The sequence below is a fragment of the Podarcis muralis genome, chromosome 6 (genome assembly GCF_964188315.1).
Source record: "Podarcis muralis chromosome 6, rPodMur119.hap1.1, whole genome shotgun sequence".
Lineage (NCBI taxonomy): Eukaryota > Metazoa > Chordata > Lepidosauria > Squamata > Lacertidae > Podarcis > Podarcis muralis.
In genome coordinates this window covers 66,260,759-66,280,898 of record NC_135660.1, presented here as the reverse complement: position 1 = coordinate 66,280,898, position 20,140 = coordinate 66,260,759, and the positions used below count along the sequence as shown (strand labels likewise).

At 40.0% G+C, this 20,140-nt stretch overlaps 1 protein-coding gene across 5 annotated transcripts in view; it reads right to left on the bottom strand.

The window, feature by feature from the left end:
• PRKG1 (protein kinase cGMP-dependent 1) overlaps positions 1 to 20,140 on the bottom strand; it is a 599,721-nt gene that overhangs the window by 86,095 nt on the left and 493,486 nt on the right. For all 5 annotated transcript variants that reach the window (XM_028729654.2, XM_028729658.2, XM_028729655.2 and 2 more), the window contains one exon: positions 4,086 to 4,151. In XM_028729654.2, coding sequence (XP_028585487.1) covers positions 4,086 to 4,151 — 66 coding nt within the window. The remainder of the gene's footprint in view (positions 1 to 4,085; positions 4,152 to 20,140) is intronic.

Here is a 20,140-nt window from a genome sequence, read left to right as displayed (position 1 = left end):
GGGTTTTCAGGTAGACTAGCTGATTGTTTGGATTGGCTCTTCTTGAAGTTTGGATTGGCTCTTCTTGAAGTTTACCAGGAACCTATAAGTCTGGAGGGTGTTGAGACTGAAAATTTTCTTTGTCCCAGGTGATGGCAACCCATGCTATGCCACTGGCCAGGAGTAGGGTTCCTGAAGGAAGATGTCCCCAGACAGCCTGCTTAATCTGTATAAGCATGGCTTCTATTGACTGAAAAGGTGGAGGAGAAAAATCAAAAGTGGTCTGAGGCAACAGGTGCCTTAGCAATAAAGAAAGGGGTCTCCCTGCGATTTCCCACCCCAGGGAATGCTTGCCACCAAGTCTTTTCTGGCTACCCGCTTATCTGTGTGGTATGAGGTAACAACTTTCTTGCCTAGTGAAGGCAGAAATTGTAAATGCTGCTGGCAAGCTGATCTAACTCCCTTTTTTAATTTTGACAGGAAAAGACAAAGAGAGAAGGAACCGAGGAAAAAACACCAGAGAAGGAGCTTGTGGACCAGCAGAACAGAGGAAGAGCAAGCTACTGAATTAAAAACAGCAATGTAAGAAGGGGCAAGACAAGGTATGTATATTAAAAACACCCAAGGAGAGAGCAAAGAATGGGACAAATGGAGATTTGGCTGCACTCAACAAAGGCATGAGCAAACTGAATTCTGGGAGCCCTGCATCCCCAAAAGCTGCCTTTGAGCTTCGGGCAGAGCCAAGACCCAATCTGCTGACCTTTCAGTGCAGGTATGGGTAAATGGTAATTCTCATAACAAAAACCTTCTTTATGCTTTCTGTTCAGATTTAACCATTTCATGGGATTATACAGGAGAGGCTCAAATGTGATTAAATACTCAAGTGTGAAAATTTTGCAAGCCTGGTTAAATTGGAATCCAAGGGATTTAGATTCTCTGTTACCTGTGATTAACTCTCTCTGGGGTTGCACTCAAGTTTTCAAATTCAGTGGTCTTGTGAGAGCAGATTTCATTCACTACAAAGCTAGGGATAGTTCAGTGGGGCCACTCCCTTTGTTCCTAATGAGCCGCCACCTTCACGGAATCGAATCGAATAGAATTTAAGAATACGAGAGCAGCTCCTCTGGATTAGATCGGAAAGCCTATTAAGTCCAGCAACCCGTTTCTTGTGGTGGTGGACAACAAGATTCCTCTGAGAAACCCAGAGACAATTCTTAAAGAAAATAACCCTCTGCTGTTGTTGTAGCCCAGCAATTTGGGGAAAGAGCTGTGGCTTAATAAAGCATCTGCTTTACATGCAGAAAATCCAATATCTTCCCAAATTCTGGTGAGCTACTGCCAGTACCTGTAGACAATACTGAGCCAGATAGACCAATGGTATGACTCAGTGTAAGGCAGCATCCTACGTTTGAATGACATTCAGTGGCATACTACCTTTGAACATGGTGATACCATATAGCCACTATGACTTGTGGTCATTGATGGACCTAAACTCCATGTATTTGTCTAGTCCTCCTTTTAAAGCCATCTAACTTTGTCATATTCTTGTGGAAGTGACCTTCATGCACTAATAAGAGAATATTCATTTACATCAAAGGAGCTCTGACACCCACAATAAAATATGTAAGTTTGACATCATTGATTTTAAGGGACATAAGCAAGATGATGATGATGATGATGATGATTAATGGTTTCAGGACTACATCCTCTATATGCAACTTGAATAATGTGTGAGGGGGGAAAGCATTGACGTAAGCTATTAAAGGAGACTTCAAGCATGTACTTTATTTATTTATTTTTTATAAAGCCTAATAGGTTTCCCATAATCTACAACGAGCTTCTCCACTTAGCTTCATGTATATAATTAATTGAGTGTTGGAAATGGATACGCTGACTGCAAAATCAGATTCTCCAGGGTCACAATACAACTAAGTACATATTCCACTATAAATAGCATGAATGCAGTCACACTCAGCTGCACGACATTGTTGAAATCTCTGGTACGCAGTGGATTAACTTTGAGTCCCAGAAGTTTAGAGTTATATATGCACTCTCCTGCTACTTCAAGGACATTGTCAGTAGTAAAAGAAAAGCATATTAAGCTGCTGTCATAAGAATCAAAAATAATTACCAAATGATTAAAGACTAATTTTGGATTAATTCTACCTATTTATTTTGATTATGATTAAGTTCCAATTGCAAAATGTTTGTACTGAATAGTTCAAATAAAATGTGAGTAATTATTTAGCGGCTTTCCTCAATGAATATCTGTCGAATGTGTCTAATTGGGTTCATTAATTTCCATCTTTCCCTATGGATTTATGCAGCATAATGGCTGGTTTATGTAACATGGAACCTTTCTTGTAAATGTGTCACAGAAGCTATTTAGTTCAAATTCCTAACAGCCCCCATCTGTTTATATCAGATACAGCCCCAGTGAAATTCCGGTGGGTCGTAAGTTAAATTAACAATGTATTTCCTTTGAAGCAGTGTTTTCTTACACTTCAATAAATAGAATACATTGTGAAATTAACTTCTTGCAGCTATGTATGTATGTATATATGTATGTATTTAACCCCCCCCTTACACATTTATGGTCACAATAGAGCTTTAAAGTAACAAAATAATCTAGAACTTTTTGCCATACTCCATGTATTCTCTCAACATTACTATCTAATGTTTCACCCTCCATCCCTTTGAGTGTATTTCAATTTGAGGATTTCATTAAAAGGGTATGGGGATCATTTATAGATTGATTAAAGTGGAATAAGAGTGCATCCAACATATTGTAATTTAAATGAAAACTCTCATTTAGCAACCCAATAATTGCTTCATATTGATGTAGAAATTAAGATAAAGAAATGCTAATTATTCTGTTGTTGGTTTTTTTTTTAAAAAAAAATCACATCTCCAGGAAGCTTGGAACTGCTGAATTTTTCTGTTGTGAACTGCCCTGCGACCTTTGGATTAAGAGTAGTAAACAAATTGTAACAACAACTACAACAACAGTGAAAAAATGACAGTATTGGGGATCTGTGAGACCACATAGGATTTATCCTTATTAGTCATTTCAAATCCCAAAGTCCTTTTACTAGAACTGTGGTCACTGCCAAACATATCAACTGTAACTTAATTTGTGTATCTTATGCCAATACCGGATTAGTAAAGTGCCCCCCCAATGTAGGAAGGGGGTACTCTTGGGGGTACTCTGTCATGAGGTCCAAGGGCTTTTGTGTGGCAAGGCGTGTCTTTTACCAGCTATGGCTGGTTCATCAGTTACAGCCATTCCTGGATCAGAATAACATTCCACTGTAGTGCACGCTCCTGTATCCTCATGATTAGATTGTAACACACTCTGCATGATGCTTCCCTTGAGGATGGCCCGGAAACTGTGCCATAAGGTAAAGGTAAAGGTACCCCTGCCCGTACGGGCCAGTCTTGACAGACTCTAGGGTTGTGCGCCCATCTCACTCAAGAGGCCGGGGGCCAGCGCTGTCCGCAGACACTTCCGGGTCACGTGGCCAGCGTGACATCGCTGCTCTGGCGAGCCAGAGCCGCACACGGAAACGCCATTTACCTTCCCGCTAGTAAGCGGTCCCTATTTATCTACTTGCACCCGGGAGTGCTTTCGAACTGCTAGGTTGGCAGGCGCTGGGACCGAGCAACGGGAGCGCACCCCGCCGCGGGGATTCGAACCGCCGACCTTTCGATCGGCAAGCCCTAGGCGCTGAGGCTTTTACCCACAGCGCCACCCACGTCCCTAAACTGTGCCATAGTCTTTGGCAAAACCGCTGCCATGGACCAGTAAAGCACAAAAAGGAAGTCTTGTTTAAGGCTGCTTATTTCTTTGCAGTACCACGTGAAGGTGTGGCTGTTTGAGTATCTGAATCTATGATGTGCACAGTGAGGTTTGGGTACTAATTCCTCATGTTTGGATAAGTGAATTTTTCATATAAAGAGCATTTGGCTAGCGGGACCTAAGTGTATACAGTATTGTGTTAAAAGTCATCCTGTGATCACTTGTATGATGAAGGGCAATACACACAACTTCAATAAGGATCAGTTTGAGATAATTGGTATCATAGGGTAAAAAATGGCACACTTACTCTCTGTCGATGACAAGACACGTTACGGCTTCAGCAGCGATAACATTGGCTGTCCGAACATCTTCCCTGAAAGGACAATAATATGCATTTTACACAATTTGCCAACAGTCTCTACAGTAAAGTAAACAAATGAGAATTATGTTTTAGTGATTTATTATATTTTAAACCTTTAAAAAAATAATGTCTTGTTTTGTTTTAAATCTTGAGGCTCTTTAGAAATGTTTCCAAAACAACATTATCATAAGAAGTCATTTTCTCAGCAGATAGGTTACTCAGTCATTTCTATGCCTTTTTACAAATTCATTTATCTTGATTATGGGTCTCTCTGACTTTGTGGTTCAGTATGAGAGAAATGAGCAACTAATTCAGCACCAAGGGCCACGCAAGAAGCATGAATATTTAACTGAGTGTTATTATCATTATCTGCATGGCATTTTTAAAGATGCCAAAAAAGTTCTTCAGAAGATCACATCCCAAACTAGATGAGATTGCTGCAGAATTGCGGCTTTAAAAGCAGGCCTATCCTCTTCAGGATTAAAATCTATTTATTTTATTTATTTATTTAGACTATTTAAAGGCCACTTTTACGAGTTGAAATCACTCAATACCACATGCAAAATAGCAGGTAAAATACAATTCTTATGATAATAAAATAGAATACATTACAAAACTTCCCATAAACCCACATTACTAAAACCAGTGATAAGAAATACACCTTCAGCCCTAAGGCAAAACACAGCATTTTTGTAAGACCACTAAAGAACTAAAATGCAGCATCACAGAGAATCACACCTACACATGTGTGTGAAAACAATTAATTGGGTCTTCAAGGCTTTTCAGAGGAACCGAAATGCAGCAGCTTTGCTGGTAGTGAACTTCAAAGTCATTGGGCCACCACAGAGAAAGCCCTCACCTTTGCACCTGACAACAGGCAGTTGAGTTGCAATTTAAATAGTCAAATGTACTAAACCTCCCCTTCTGCTTGGGTTTCCCCCTACAGCTTTTAGTAGACCACCTTCTGGTACTGGACTGTCAGTTTGTGTGTGTGTGTGGGAGGGAGGGAGGAAGGGAGAGGGAGAGGGGGAGAGAGAGAGAGAGAGAATGAGATAGACTTCGGGTGATGGACTGCAGGGACAAAAGCAGTTGGCAGGGGCCCATTTACAGACCTCCAGTCTGCCACAGTCATGTAGTTTTGGGCCTTTATACCATCATTATTTTGAGCCAGTATTTACCAAATAGCCCACAGCTAGGGATAAGGGGAGTTTTAATCCAGTGAAATCTGAAGAGTCATAGGTCCCTCACCCCTCAATATATACATATTGCAAACTCAGGGGGCAATATATAAGGTGCTAAAACTTTAGCAGGGCCTCTAAGGGTGGGAGTCACAATGGCCCAATGAAGATTGAGCATGATTAGTGGCAATAGAAAATATAGTGACTATTAAAGGAAGCGGGGGCACTGAACGGAACAGTCTTCTGGAAAAGAAAATGTCACACTACAACATTTCACTGTAGCTGCCACTTGTTATCCTCACATTTGGATTTTATATTGCACCTGCAACACCATCTCTGTAATGCTGTTTGAAGGCCATTTGCAATATTGCACTGATAGCTTATCAACACTTTCCGTAGAAGTACTGCTCAATCAAAAGGGGTTTTAGTACAGAAGAACTCTGTTCTCTTACTGATAAAAATGATACTTTTATATGATATACAAGTATACAAAGTGACTCTCAACTTTATAAATCAAAATCTGATATGAAGTTGGCAATGTAATATGGCTCTTTAAAAAGGTATGTATTTAATAAAATTATGGTATCAGCATACCTGCAGTAACACATCAATCCTGAGCCACTGCTTTCAAAGTTTTAGCTAATTGCAGAACACTCCATTTCTTCATTGCACTGTGTATGCACCTTTATGCTGCCTTTTAGTTACCGTCACTGATGACACTATATGTATAGCCTAGTGCAAATTGATTTTTAGTGCCGAAGCACAAAGTGCAAAACACAGAATTTACACATGCCTTCTTTTTCTTTTTTAAAGTGCATTTCAGTACTGGCTATGAAGGCAGGGGTAGATCAGGAAGAAACAAATGCTACTTAATGTTTTCTTTAATGTAAAGAGTCACACACAATGAAAACAGTAACATAACAGAGCTTACTACAGTTTATTTTAGAAACTGAGCTCAAACTTTTAGAAAACTAGCAAAAAAGAGCCAAGTTTAATTACAATTTAGGAATACTAACCCAATTACATTAAGTCACATATCCGTCTGGCTATGGTGCTTAATATACCTCTAAGTTAATAACTGTTTGTTTACGTCAGTAGATTAAGATGTGAGAAATGATTCCAATTCCAAACATGCAGCAAGTTATTAATACTCCTTTCTATTAGTCTAATCCAAATGTTCATTATAATGCAGCACAGAGTAGACAATCACAGTGCCAACCCCGCTCCCCCCCCCCACAACCCACCAGCATAAAATCATTATGAAAATACAGTCTGGTGAGCACTGACTCGCAGGTTTTTTCAACTTCTAGGCTGTATTCTTCATCACTACTTCCAGAGAGATAACCCTCATTCTCAGAGTCACTTTCACTGTCAGAGTAACCCATAGTTAAGAGCTTGCAGTTACCATTTTCCTCCTTGGGAAAACTACTGTTCCCTTCTATCCAATGACCCTACCTTGGGCTCTGGCACAGCTCAGGAATTTTACAGACCTTCCAGCTTAAAACCTTTTAGGCTTGGAAAAGGTCACAGCTGCTCTGGGAAGTATCTCCTGCAAGCAGGATGCAAAATGTAAGCAGAGCATATTGCTGAGCCACAAAGCAGCACAAAGTTCATCTACTTGAAGGCACCTCCTCTCATCATCCGCACTCTCTTAACAGCTCTGCTGCACTGAGACCTTCTGCCGCCAACAGATGTAGTGGCAAATGCTTTATACTAGCACACACTTAAACATGACACCTGTTAACCCACACAAGGGATCGAGTTAATCTGCATGCCAAAACTTTTTTTTATTCTTATTTTATTGTCTAGCTCAGCAGTTTCCTACAGTTCCTTGTGAAGAACACATTCTGTTCTTCAGTGTCAAAATGAAGCTGCTTGCTAAAATCAAAAGAAAACCCTTAAAGGTGGGTGGGGAGGAGCTTTATTCTGTTAATGATTCCTAGAATTGGTTCAAGATGCATAATAGTTTTATGACAGTGCTACTCATAAGTAAAACCCATTGATTGCAATGGAACCTAAGTGTGAATAAGATTGCAGCCCCAAACAGGCCACTAGAGCATATGACTATTAATTCTGGAGAAGAATAAATTTTCATGAATATTCATGCTAATAGTAATACTAAAAATAATAGTCCATAAATATAATTCAGATATATTTATCTCTTTCTAGTTATTTCAATGCATGTGTTAAGTGTTATTTGTAGGTTGCGGGTAAATGCAAACTTTCTGCTGTTGTATTCATTAACATCTGATTGTGAAAATCACCTGATATATGAAAAATGAAGGATAACAACTATTATTTGAAAAATTGAGGTTTAAATTATTGATCATTTGATTGTACTTCAAATGAGAAATGCAGAATATATGTTTTTAAAAATGAATGTCAGACACAGGTGTCATGTTTTACTGGGATCTTCACAAAGTACTATTACATCTGATTTCAGCATGGAAATCCTGCCTACAATCTCATGTACAGTTAAATGGGTTTAATCCTGTGGTGGATTGTGGCCAAAGTGTTTTACAATTCTTATCTATCTTCGCTTTGAGGTAGGATGAGTGATAATGACTTGTTCCAGGCTGCCCAGATAGTGTCATGTCAATTTCAACATTAATCTCCTATGTCAAATGCTATCCACTTCACCACACTGCCTCCAGGCAAATATGAATGAGAAATACATGTCTCCCACCAAAACCTATTGAAATAAATCCCCGTAGTTCCAAGTGTATGCCATTTCAAAAAAGGAGACCAGAGGTTCCTGGTTGAGGTTCCACATTTGACAGAATATCTCATGCCACTGTAAATTGAAGGGTGAAGAAGAATGCAAGCATTTATTTATTTTTAAAGGAAACAAACAGGAGTCTGCACCTTGGCATAACTTCTATAAATGTAGGATTTTGACAGGGAAACCAGACCCTGTTAAACCTCTTTTGGCCAAGCTGCTATGAAAGCATTCCAAGAACCGGCCGTCATAATAAAAGACAGTTGTCTGCAGTGGCTGCAAACTGCAAAAGCTGAGGATCTCATTGCTCAGTATCAAATGGAAGAGAAGTTGTGAAGGAAATGGATTTAATATTCATTATGCTTGAGTATATAATTTATGGCACCATATGCCATGTTTCCTAAATATTTTTTATTAATTGCCACTGAAACCCTGCTAAGTGTAGCTTTTCAAATGAACCCCTGATTAATACAGTCAAGCTATAGTTTTCTGCTGTACACAATCTGTGCTAAGCAGGTGGCTATGCTGAACTGACAGTATTAATTTTTTTCTTAATTCACCAAAGAAGATTCAGATTACAGAGCAGGCAGAAGAAAATTATATCAGCAGTGTGTAATTCATAGCCATCACTGAGTCCTGGAGATTAGATGCTTCTGAAATGTCCCCTTTATCATGATTTAGTCATGCACTTCTTTCTGATTTCTGTTAGCAGGTTCACGCTGTGAGATTCTTTTCTTTTACTCCCTTGCTAGCACCACAGAAGTTCTGGTGCCAAGACATATTATTCATCTTAGCTTTATATGTTCTACTGTGGCTGCATCCTCTTGTGACTGGCATCTCCCCCCACCAATCTGGTACACCTCTGTCTATGCCCGTGCATGTGTGTGATCTTGGCATGCATAAGTTTGGGAGCAACATGGACCACCACCCTTATGACTATAATTCAGGGGTAGGGAACCCTTTTCAGCCTGAGGGCTGCATTTCATCAGAGGCAACATTATGTGGGCCAAATGCCAGGGATAAGTGTGGCAACGGATGCAATTCTTATCTCTGTACAGTAGGCTAAAGTCCAACCATGAAAAATTCCACCGTTTCTACACATGCACATATATATATATATATATATATATATATATATATATATATCCATCCAGTCAAGCAAAAGGCATTGCTGTAGCTGAAGGACACATTCCAGTCAGACAAAAGAACTGGAGGAGGATGTGGAGCAGAACCAGCAAGGGGCCTGAAGAGTGGGTGTGTGGCCTGATGAGAATCTCAACGGTCACATAGAGAAGTCTAGAGGTCAACCAATGACCCCTTCCCCTGGGCCTGAGGTTCCCCATGGCCCACCCAAGTCCCCCACGCTATATCCCATTCTGTTCTGAAGGTTGCCCCAATCTTCAGAAGCTGTCTTTGGGGTTTCATACGGTCACTGGGCAGGGGTGATCAGTGAATATCAGTCTCTAGCCTTGCATGAGTCAAACCATATTCTTGGGTATGAGCCAAAGTAATCCCCCCAGCCTGGGCATCATCGTTAATGTTTTATATTCATAAATCTCAAAGAAATTAACTTTTTTCATTGTGAAAAATGTGTTATGCTTCTAAATTCTCCTTTTTGCTGGAGGGCAACAAGAGTGGAACACAAGGAATAATGAAACCTCACAAAGGTAACAGAGTAGAGTTGAGAATACCCACTCATCCCTAGTAATGCCCAGCGGTCATAGAATGGACCTCTAGGGGTTTTGGTTAAGGGATACCAACTTAATCTCTGGCATTTTAAAACTCTGGCATTTTTGCCACTGGGATGACTGTAGCCTCAAAATTCTAAGCTATACTGTCAAAGGATTTTTATGTTTGTTTAGCAGAAAACTTCCAGCTTTTGCGTCCATCATCATCACCATCATTACAATGCCACCTGCCTTCTACGGCAGTGGTTGAGGAAGAAGGGAGGCATGAGTATTGGTTTGTTTGCACACTCCAATCACAGCTGAAAATAACACAGCAATATCTTATAATTTCGAATCTAAAACAGTGCCAATGGCAAAAACATATTTTATGTTACCAGATATTAGCTTTAAGAAAATAAACTCTAAAATGAATTTTTACCGACACTCCTTTTGAAGTATCATAAATATTTTATGCAAAGCTGCGTTCTGTAATCTTAAAAAGTCCATCCAAACTACGGAGCTGACTTGAAAAGAAATTAACTACTCTCTAGCTCCAGTGGGGGGTGACATTAGTTCGACCTACAGGAAATTATGTTGCTGGGCATATGATAGGAGTGTTAAGAGAGCAATTAGGGCTGTCATCCACCATATTCCCAGAAGGATAGGGATGCATTTTCATTTCTGTGTTTTACACAGACAATGCCTTGCTGTTGAATGTAACTCTTCTTTAAATCGAATCTTAAAATCAAAGAGCAGGCTTATCAAAGTTTGTACAGTACTTTTCTTTTTATGCTGGAAAATCCATCAACGAGCTTTCGTTCTGACTTCTAACCAATGCATTAACTACATTTTTTGTCAACTTTATGGAAATTAGGTATGTGTTCATTTGCATATAACAAAATACTGCTAGAACATAGGTCGAGGTTTGGTATTTAGCAAACTCTGAGGAGCCACAATTGGCTATTGACATGGTGTCAGAATGCTATGCCTTCCTGACCTTGCCTTCCCTCACCTCTTCAAGCTTGCAAAACGTGTTCAGGGTTTTAGTCCTTACTGATTCTGCTGTTAACACTTGCTTCATGGCTTGCTGTTATGTATGTGTCACAGCTTTAGCCTGCATACAGTGAGGGATGGGAAAAGATGAAAGACAGGGTATAAATTTGACTTCTGAAACACTTGAATAAGCATGTTGGACCATTCTCCTGAAGGATTTCAAAACTTCAAGATGAAGGATGGAGCCATCCATTCTGTTTCTTGGAAAGCGTATTGATATTTATAATTCTGTTTCACAACAGAGCAACACAGCTATTCTGTTAGATGACGGCAAGTTCTAAAAACAGATCACTTCCATATGCGATGTGTTGCGATGGTAAGGGAATATTAGGACCTGTTATAAGATGCCAGTTACTTCCTCCAAGAAACTGGGAAGAATTTGTTGGTTGAATACCTGTTATGACTATTTTATGAGCTAGCTTGCACTTACTTTCTGTAAAAGCCCAAAAGAAAGACCTACTTTAGGGAGGACAAAGTGTAGGGGAATGGGGGTGGATGCACCCTGTTATGTACTGAAGTTCTCACCCTGGGCCAGCAGGGGGATACTGTAGATAGTTATGCAAATGAAGGATCGAAAGTGACGTTCAGTGATTGGATAGTTTGTATGCAAAGCGTGTTCTCCCTAACAGAGAGCACGTGTTGCGGTTGGGGGAACAAGCCACCCTGCCGTTACTGGGCAGATTTGGTGAGGAACCCAAGCCTTTAAGTGGTTAAAATTGGGTTGCTGGGGAGTTTATAATTGTTGCCAATTTGGAGGAGGGGTCAGAGTCTTTAAATACAGGGGCGAGACGTTGGACGTCCTCTTGGCCGTTTTGCACCCGCCCTCCCTCCCTTTAATAGGATGGTTTTTTCTTGATCGCTTGACCTTGCTATGCCTGTCATGGGGTCGTCCGCCTTGGAGCGGGGGCCTGGTAGGAATTTTGCCATCTGGCTGATTGGCTGGTGCCATTTGGTTTTTGCCAACTGCGTAGCAAATTGTCACAACTTGTAAGGTTGGTGGTTAGGCATTGGTTAAATTGGTGCTTGGAGGGGTAAGTGCCTACCCCTCCAAATGATGCGGAAAGGGAATTCCGTTAAAGGAATCCAGGGGCTTGCCATTCTTTTCGTCCTTGTCCCTGGCATCGGACTTGGGCCGTGCAAGCCCCACAGGAACATGAGGGTGAGAAGTGAGGGACTGATGCCCAGCTCCATTTTCTCACCCAATACTTGTTTCCCACGCTGGCTTCCGTTGGTGTCCGGAAGGCCAGCTCTGTCCCTGAGGGCAAGGACAGATAGTCATAACCAATGCCTAAGCAACCACTCACATTTTTTGTATTTTGAATAAAGTTGTGGCCAAAATTATGCCAAAACCCTTAAACAAAAATTGATGTGTGAAGTGTGAATTTTTTTTGGGGTGGCATTGTGGGACTCAACACGCAAATGAAGGATCGAAAGTGACGTTCAGTGATTGGATAGTTTTAGAAAATGGCAACAGTTACATTGTTCTGGAGCTCTATATAAGCAGGCTGACTGAGCTCCTCAGTCCAGTCCTGTTCTGCCTCTGAATAAAGAAGAGCTGTTTGAAGAATCACTGTGTCATCTGATATGTTCACCCACAACTTAACACACCCCATGTGCTACCCTCCCCACTCCCAACTTTTGTGTGCTTAACACTAATGTCTGTGCAGAGTTTCAACGCAGGTTCAGCTAAGAACATTTTGAAGGTTCCCCATAACTGGGATCTGTATTATCAGTGTTCTAAATCACAAGAAGGTTTCTACACATGTTTAGACAAACACACTTAGGGCCCAGCCACACTTTTGTTTGTCCCTTGATTTCAAGTCACAGGCCCAAGAAGTTTTCTGTTTGGCCTGCTGTTTTCCCTATGAAAACACACTGTTTACTGATGAATTGGAACAAATGTCAATTTGCAGAAAACCTGATATATGTTTGTGGCCTATTTAATGCTCAAACAATGTGTGTGTGTTCCTTTCAGCCTTGTCTTGCAAAAAGCTGTATTCAAACGGCAATAGGATCATATCTCTTTCATATAGCTTCTTAGAGCCACGAAGCACGTTTACATACAGGTGAGGTTTGCACATACAGTATTTGACTTATTATTTGCGAAACTAGTTATTTAGTTCTGACCATGTTGGTTGAAACGTGCTTGGTTATGCTTAAGGCTGTTACCTTTATTTGTTCAGTTTGTTTTAATTCTTGTATATTTTTATGGAAGTTCATGAGCCATACTAATAAATTTTGAATTTTTTTTGCTTTGGACGTTATTAGAGAAACAGATTGTTTTCAATTGGTATTAGATGTTATTAAAATATCTTTAATATACTATAGACGCTCCATCCATTTATATTTCCCCCATAACATACAAGGAAGTCCCACACAATGCAACAACACTTAGGAAGTATGCCAAGTGTTTTTATGCTACTATATTCAAAATGTGTCTCCTTGCATTTCAAATCATTCTAGAAATCCTTAGATTTCCCAGTAAGTTTTCAGAGCAATAATGAAACATGGCATTTATACTGAATACTGAAAGTGCCCTTCCTTTCGCAAAAAGTATTGTGTGTCTAAGAATATAGCAGTAGGTACAGTTAATTTTATTCCCAATAAGAAGTAAGCTCTGAATAATTGATTAATTAGATGCATTAATTTACCATAAACTGCAGGTTAACTTAGCAAAGTTCCACAGTTAAAGAAATAAACAAGATTACAGTCTTCTTATTCCCTTCTCATTTCACACAAATTTCCTAAGTGCAATATGTGATTAACCATATTTACATAAGGCAAAGGGATTCTTTAGGTCATTAACATCATGTAACTACCAAACAGGGAAAGCAAGCACAGAGGAAAATGAGACTACCTCCACAAATGTCAGATTTCATTAGAATGATATACAGCAACTGTCAGATAGGCACGTGCTCTGAATTTCACTCGTTTATTTTGCAATTCGCTTGGTTGTATTTAAAATCCAAGGGTCTATTTTCAACTAAATGATGTATGATTTTTTTTACAATTTTGACACAAATCTTTAAAATTATTAACATTGGCAACTAAGAGATCAAGATCAAATAAGAAAAAGGGCCGACTGCTAAGAACTCCTAAAGTGACGTATTATTTGGCTGAACAATATAAACAACTCAGGCCTGTGACCCACAAGGTTATAATCCCAGACTGTAGAGTAGGATGTTTTTATTTCACTGTCCGATGCCCTTTTGCTTCCCTTCGCTGCTGCTTCTCAATACCATTTAACTTCTTTTTTGCCCTCATGGCACTCAGCTTATTACTGCTGCCTGATTTGATTGGTTGGAAGCTAATGGGATTTGCTTAGGGATATCAGTGATATCATCACGTCAGGCATAGTGCTATGACATCATCAATAAAAGTAAAGGTCTCCACAGCCAATCAAATCAAATAGCAGTGAAGACAAACAAGGCCAATGAAGGCAAAAGAGAAAAATGGCGCTGAGAACAAACTGAAAGCAACATAATACAGTAGTAGTAAAGCCACATACAGTGCATATTGTCAACAGCAAACAGCTCTAACCCACTTAATCCATGTGATGACACAAAGCGGCCGCCTTCTGCACACGCGACCCATTTGAACAGGAAATCATGTGTGAAACTTATGGCCTCATGTGCAGTTCCATCTCAGCTCAGTAAGCCAGGGCAGCCCATCCAGGGTACTTTGGTGTGTGGTTTTTTTAAAAAAGCTAAATAATGATGTGAGGAGCACTAGGGGATTGAACTCAATCCCTCCTAAGCCCCTTCCCCTAACAAACAGTTTAAGATTTTTAATAAAAGACCTGTGAAGCCCTGAATGATCTGCAGAGCAACATTGGATCAGAACAGTTTTATGAGGCACTCAGTAAAGTTTTCTGTTTGGTTTCCACAACAGTAAAAGGTTTGACAGACAGCTATCATAGTAACATAGGAAGGATTCAGGATGGAGGGAAAGCATTCATGTAGAATGAATAAATAAAATTTTAACAGTGCTGAAAATATATAGAAATGTATGCTCTTCTTTGTTACTACTTGTGCCTAGTATGTTATCTGTTTTAAAGCATTATAATTGCAAAGTTTTGACAGTTCTATTCTCTTGCTTCTCAGTGAGGATTCTTCAATAGATTCCCATGACACCTGCTCTGTAAATCAAGTACAGCTCCAAGGAACAGAGAATAGCAACATTTCACTTCACTACTCTAGTTTTTGTTTAATTCACGATCTCACTGTTTGTAGGCAGCAAACAACTTGGTTGCATTTTCAAGCAGACTGATTTCTTAGATGAACAGTTTTTCAGAGAATATGTTTCATAATCCATATATATATATAGAGAGAGAGAGAGAGTAAGTGAGTGAGTGAGTGAGTGAGTGTTATCATTTGCTAGCTTCTTGATTCCATTATTAGTATTTGGGAGAAGTGATAAATCAGATATCTATATTAAAATAAAAGTTGAAAAAAATAAGAAGTGCCAGTGAAGTAGGATACATTTAATTTAATAGAACCAGACAGCAAACACCACACAGGAGGAATAGGGAATATGTGGCCCTCCATGTGTTTTTGGATTATGACTCATTATTCCTGATCATTGGTTATATTGGCTGGGGATGATGGAAATTTGAGTCTAACAACATCTGGAGGGGCAGAGGTTCCTCATCCCTGACATGCAGGCAGTGCTGGATTTACGTATAAGCTAAACAAGCTATAGCTTAGGGCCCCACTCCCTTGCCCTCCCAAATTTTTAAAAAATTATTCTTAACTGTATTTCAGTTCAAAAATTACTTTGATAAAATACATATTTTTTATGTGCAAATGGCTTTAGATACCTATTAGGTCCATGAATTACCACATAGCATATATTCAACACAAAAAAAAACAGCAACAATTTGCTGTTGACAAAGGACAGCTGGACATATAAAGGGCCCCATTACCTTCAGAATGCTCAATCTTGATTGGGGTTGCTTTGTCTCTTTAGGGCAGGCATGGCCAAACATGGCCCTCCAGATGTTTTGGGACTACAGTTCCCATAAGCCACTGGTCCTGTTAACTAGGGATCATGGGAGTTGTAGTCCCAAAATATCTGGAGGGCCAAGTTTGGCCATGCCTGCTTTAGGGTTTTTGTTTTAATGATTCACTGTAATTCCACAAACCTTGGGTTTCCACTGAGCAAGCTGATACCTCCCCTCTTATTTCCCATGTTTTGACACTGGTTCTATTGGCAGTCACTACTCAAGTTTGCTATTAGAGCAGGCATGTCCAACTCCTAAGAGACTGCGATCTACTCCCAGTATAAAAAACTGGCAGTGATCTACCCATTGTCATTGGAGGGAGGAGGAGTGTGTGTGGGGTGGGTGGATTGCCCAGAGTCTGGTTGGACATCCATGTATTAGAGGAAGGGGCAAGAAAGGTTAATGAGATGGAAAGAGAGAGAGAGAGATGCATCTGTCTAGCTTAGAAAAAGAGAAGATAGGGAAGACATAAGATATAAGGTTGTCATTGTTCACATCCACAATATACATTTAAAGCACATGGTTTCCTCCAAAGAATACTGAGAATACCTCTCAGAGCTACAATTCCTAGAACCCATAACAAACTATAGTTCCCAGGATTCATTGGGGAAGCCACATTCTTTAAATGTAATTAAAATGTTTGGTTTGGATATGACCAAAGTGTAAATAAGGTTCAGTTGGCTACTATGCACAGGAAATAAATAATCAGTTCAAACAAACTAGGGTTGGATGTTCCACACAGCACAAGCAGAATATCCTAACTGCACAGGGGATATGGTGAAATCTTAATTGCTGGATAACATTGAAAGCAAGTTAGACAAAAATGTGTTGAAATGAATTCAGCTCCTGAGGCAGGAAGATCTCTGCTGGCCCATTATATAATACTCCTTTATATCCAAGAGAATTGATAAGTGGGGGTCCTTTAAAATGAATTCTATTGTGTACTATCAAAGTGTGCATGCACACGAAAGCTCATACTAATAACAAACTTAGTTGGTTTCTAAGGTGCTATTGGAAGGATTGTTTTTATTTTATCCCTTGATGTATATATGTACAGTGGTACCTCGCAAGACGAATGCCTCGCAAGACAAAAAACTCGCTAGACGAAAGGTTTTTCCGTTTGCGAGTTGCCTCGCAAGACGAATTTCCCTATGGGCTTGCTTCGCAAGACGAAAACATCTCGCGACTTTGTTTCCTTTGTCTAAATAATAATTCGCAAGACGAAAAATTCGCTAGATGACAAAACTTGCGGAACGAATTAATTTCGTCTTGCGGGGCACCACTGTAAAGGTAAAGGTACCCCTGCCCGTACGGGCCAGTCGTGTCCGACTCTAGGGTTGTGCGCCCATCTCACTTAAGATGCCGGGGGCCAGCGCTGTCCGGAGACACTTCCGGGTCACGTGGCCAGCGTGACCAAGCTGCTCTGGGGAGCCAGCACCAGCGCAGCACTACTTGCACTTAAGAGTGCTTTTGAACTGCTAGGTGGGCAGGAGCTGGGACCGAACGACGGGAGCTCACCCCGCCGTGGGGATTCAAACCGCCGACCATACAATCGGCAAGTCCTAGGCGCTGAGGTTTTACCCACAGCACCACCCGCGTCACCGTATAAAATGTATTATATTTGTACAAATACTGCAATGCCCTTTCACCTCAGGGACTCATGGAATAAATCTAAGCATTTACATTTTGCTCCTTCTAGTTAGTTGACATTTAAACAAAAGAAATTCAGAAATATTCTATTTACAGGTTTTCATGTTATTAGCAGCCCTATTCAGAGATTTTCTTTACCTTCTTGCAACAATTTTTTCTAACTCCCACTGAATAATTTAATTGGTGTCATAGTCACATAGGTCATGAGCAGTTTGTGGAAAAAGCTAGATAATTAAAGAAAAATCCAACAAATAAGGCGAATTCCTCTGGTGCTCATGGTTTATTGATCAGTTATGGGTCACACTTTGGGAACAGTGTAAGAAGGCACTTCTGTCATTAGCTTTTTACACAACACATTCTACAGGAAGAGGCCTGCTAGCCTGATTGCATAGATAGTAAGACTGATAATGAAGTAGCGGTAATTGTTGTCTTGCAAAGCAGCTTCAGAAATTCTCTTTTATTTTACCTGCCATTTACAGCTGCAAGCTTTTAGTGTATTTTATTTAATGCATGCAGTAATCTAAAGGAAGGGTACTCTGCTTAATGTAAATTGGAAGATGACTATATGAAAGTTTTTGATCAAAAATTGATCCATGTAGTCTATATAAGAGGCAGACATCTGAGACCAGTGTGGTATAGGCCAGGCTATAAATAATTTTAACAAATAAATATCTCTGGCTGATTTTTGAAAAAGAACGTTAAGTTGGGAGTTCTATTTACGGAAAGCCATTATAACCTGTAGTTTGGTCCTCGGACTTTCTCCTGCAAACATGTACTATAATAGGTAGTAGAGGAAAAAATAGTAATTAATAAGGGAATATGAAGAGAATCTTCATATGAACATGCACTTTTATTTTAAGCTTTGAAATCGATTTTAAAGGCCAAATGAAATAAAATAGATACTAAGATAATTAATGCAAATTATTCACAAATTCTGTTAGCTGTTTTAACAAATTACTCTTTCAGTACAACAAAGTATTGGTTCACTGGTAAAATTAGCAAAAAGCTTGTTACCTAAAATCAAGTAGGGGGATCAAGTAGAGTACTCTTAATGGAATCCATGTGCTTAGAGAACAATGCTTGTTCCCTCAAATTATTCCCCCAGAAGAGTTCAGTTTGTTTATAATGCACTGAGATTTCTTGAATAAATATTATTTCTTTTACCATTTTCTATGTTATAGCTTGAAGGAGCTTTCTGTGAAAAAGATTTCCCAGTGTATAAACACTGAGCCAAATATTTCTTTGCAGCATGAAGAAAAAACTGGATGTCCCAAATTTATACCATGAAAGATAATGTGATATTCATGCCATTTAATTAAGTCCTTTGAAATTATGGCTTTGGAAGATGTTGCTAAAAATTAATATCCCACGTAGACGCATTTCTCATTAAAGTTACACAGCAATTTACCTACCTGAATATGAACAGCTTAGTAAATGGAAAAGTTGGCATATAAAGATAAGTAGAATGTACAGGTGTCTTTTACCTATTCTTGCAAATCAGATGTGGGGGGCGGGGGCGGGGAGATAACAATAACTGTACATGCTTCTTTCACAGCCTCTGGCTGCATTTCAAAATCCCAGTTGTGGAATTTGATGTCAACTTCTTCCCCATGTAAACACTTTCCCACTGAGAAGCCACTTGAAGACTCAGGGAATACATTTCTGAGGCAACCTTTGAAGATGGCAAATGCATCGGTTGCAGTCCAAAGCTTTCTTGGATTCAGAAAGGTATGTGCAGGTGCCCTTTGGCTTGTTTGTTTCTAAGGAATGTGAGCCTCTTTCATGACATGGAAAAATATTTGTTGCTTTTTCTCCTTCCACATGAAATCCTTCAATTCACAGGTTAATGTGTCTGGCTGGTCTGCAAAGTAGAGAGGTTTCTGAGGAAACAGCTTGTATGTTTCCAGCAGGGCTTACCTTCAATCAGTGGTCTTCCTCCTCTTCCTCATTATGTACAGTTTTTCCCCCCATTAGTGGCCAACACTCTCTTGGCTCACCTCAATTTCTGTTGCATGAATTAAGTAAACAGGGTACTAGAAGAAAGCCTCCTTAGAGATCAAGACAGGTCTGCCACTGCCTTTTTCTCTCTCTCTGCTTCCCTGTCCCTTACCCTCTCTGGCGGTCTCTGCCTCCCGTTGTCATGTTCTCTGTCTCTCTTCCAGAGACTGGAATATAGCAACTGCATATCCTAGCTGCAAGGAACCCCAGATGTTTAACATCTCTTGCAAACAAGCAAGATCCCTTCTTCGTTCCATCTATAATGAATACAAAGATTCTAATGCCCAAGCTCTACCATCCTCCTATTTACAAGCCAAAAGAGCATACAAACAGACTTTAAAGCTGGCCAAACGTGAGTGGCATCAAAAGCGTTGGCGAGCCTTGATTGCGGCCTCTAGATCCCGCAGACCACAGGAATTTTGGGCTCTGATAAACATAAGAGGAAGGAAGTACCCACTGACGATTATCCCTGCGCCCACATGGGAAAAATTCTTGAGTAAATATTTCTCCTTGGCAGAGGAATCCAACTCATCCACGGAATTCCGAGCCGACCATCTACCTTTGTGGCCCTCTACCGACCCAGACCTGATAATGGACTTGATATTAGATCTGAAAACGGGCAAAGCCCCCGGGCCGGATCTAGTCCCTGCTGAGGCTATTGTTGCGCAACCGAGGTGGTGGGCTGAAATTCTGGCCAAAGTCTTTGACGCAATTAATTCTACGGGGCTTATCCC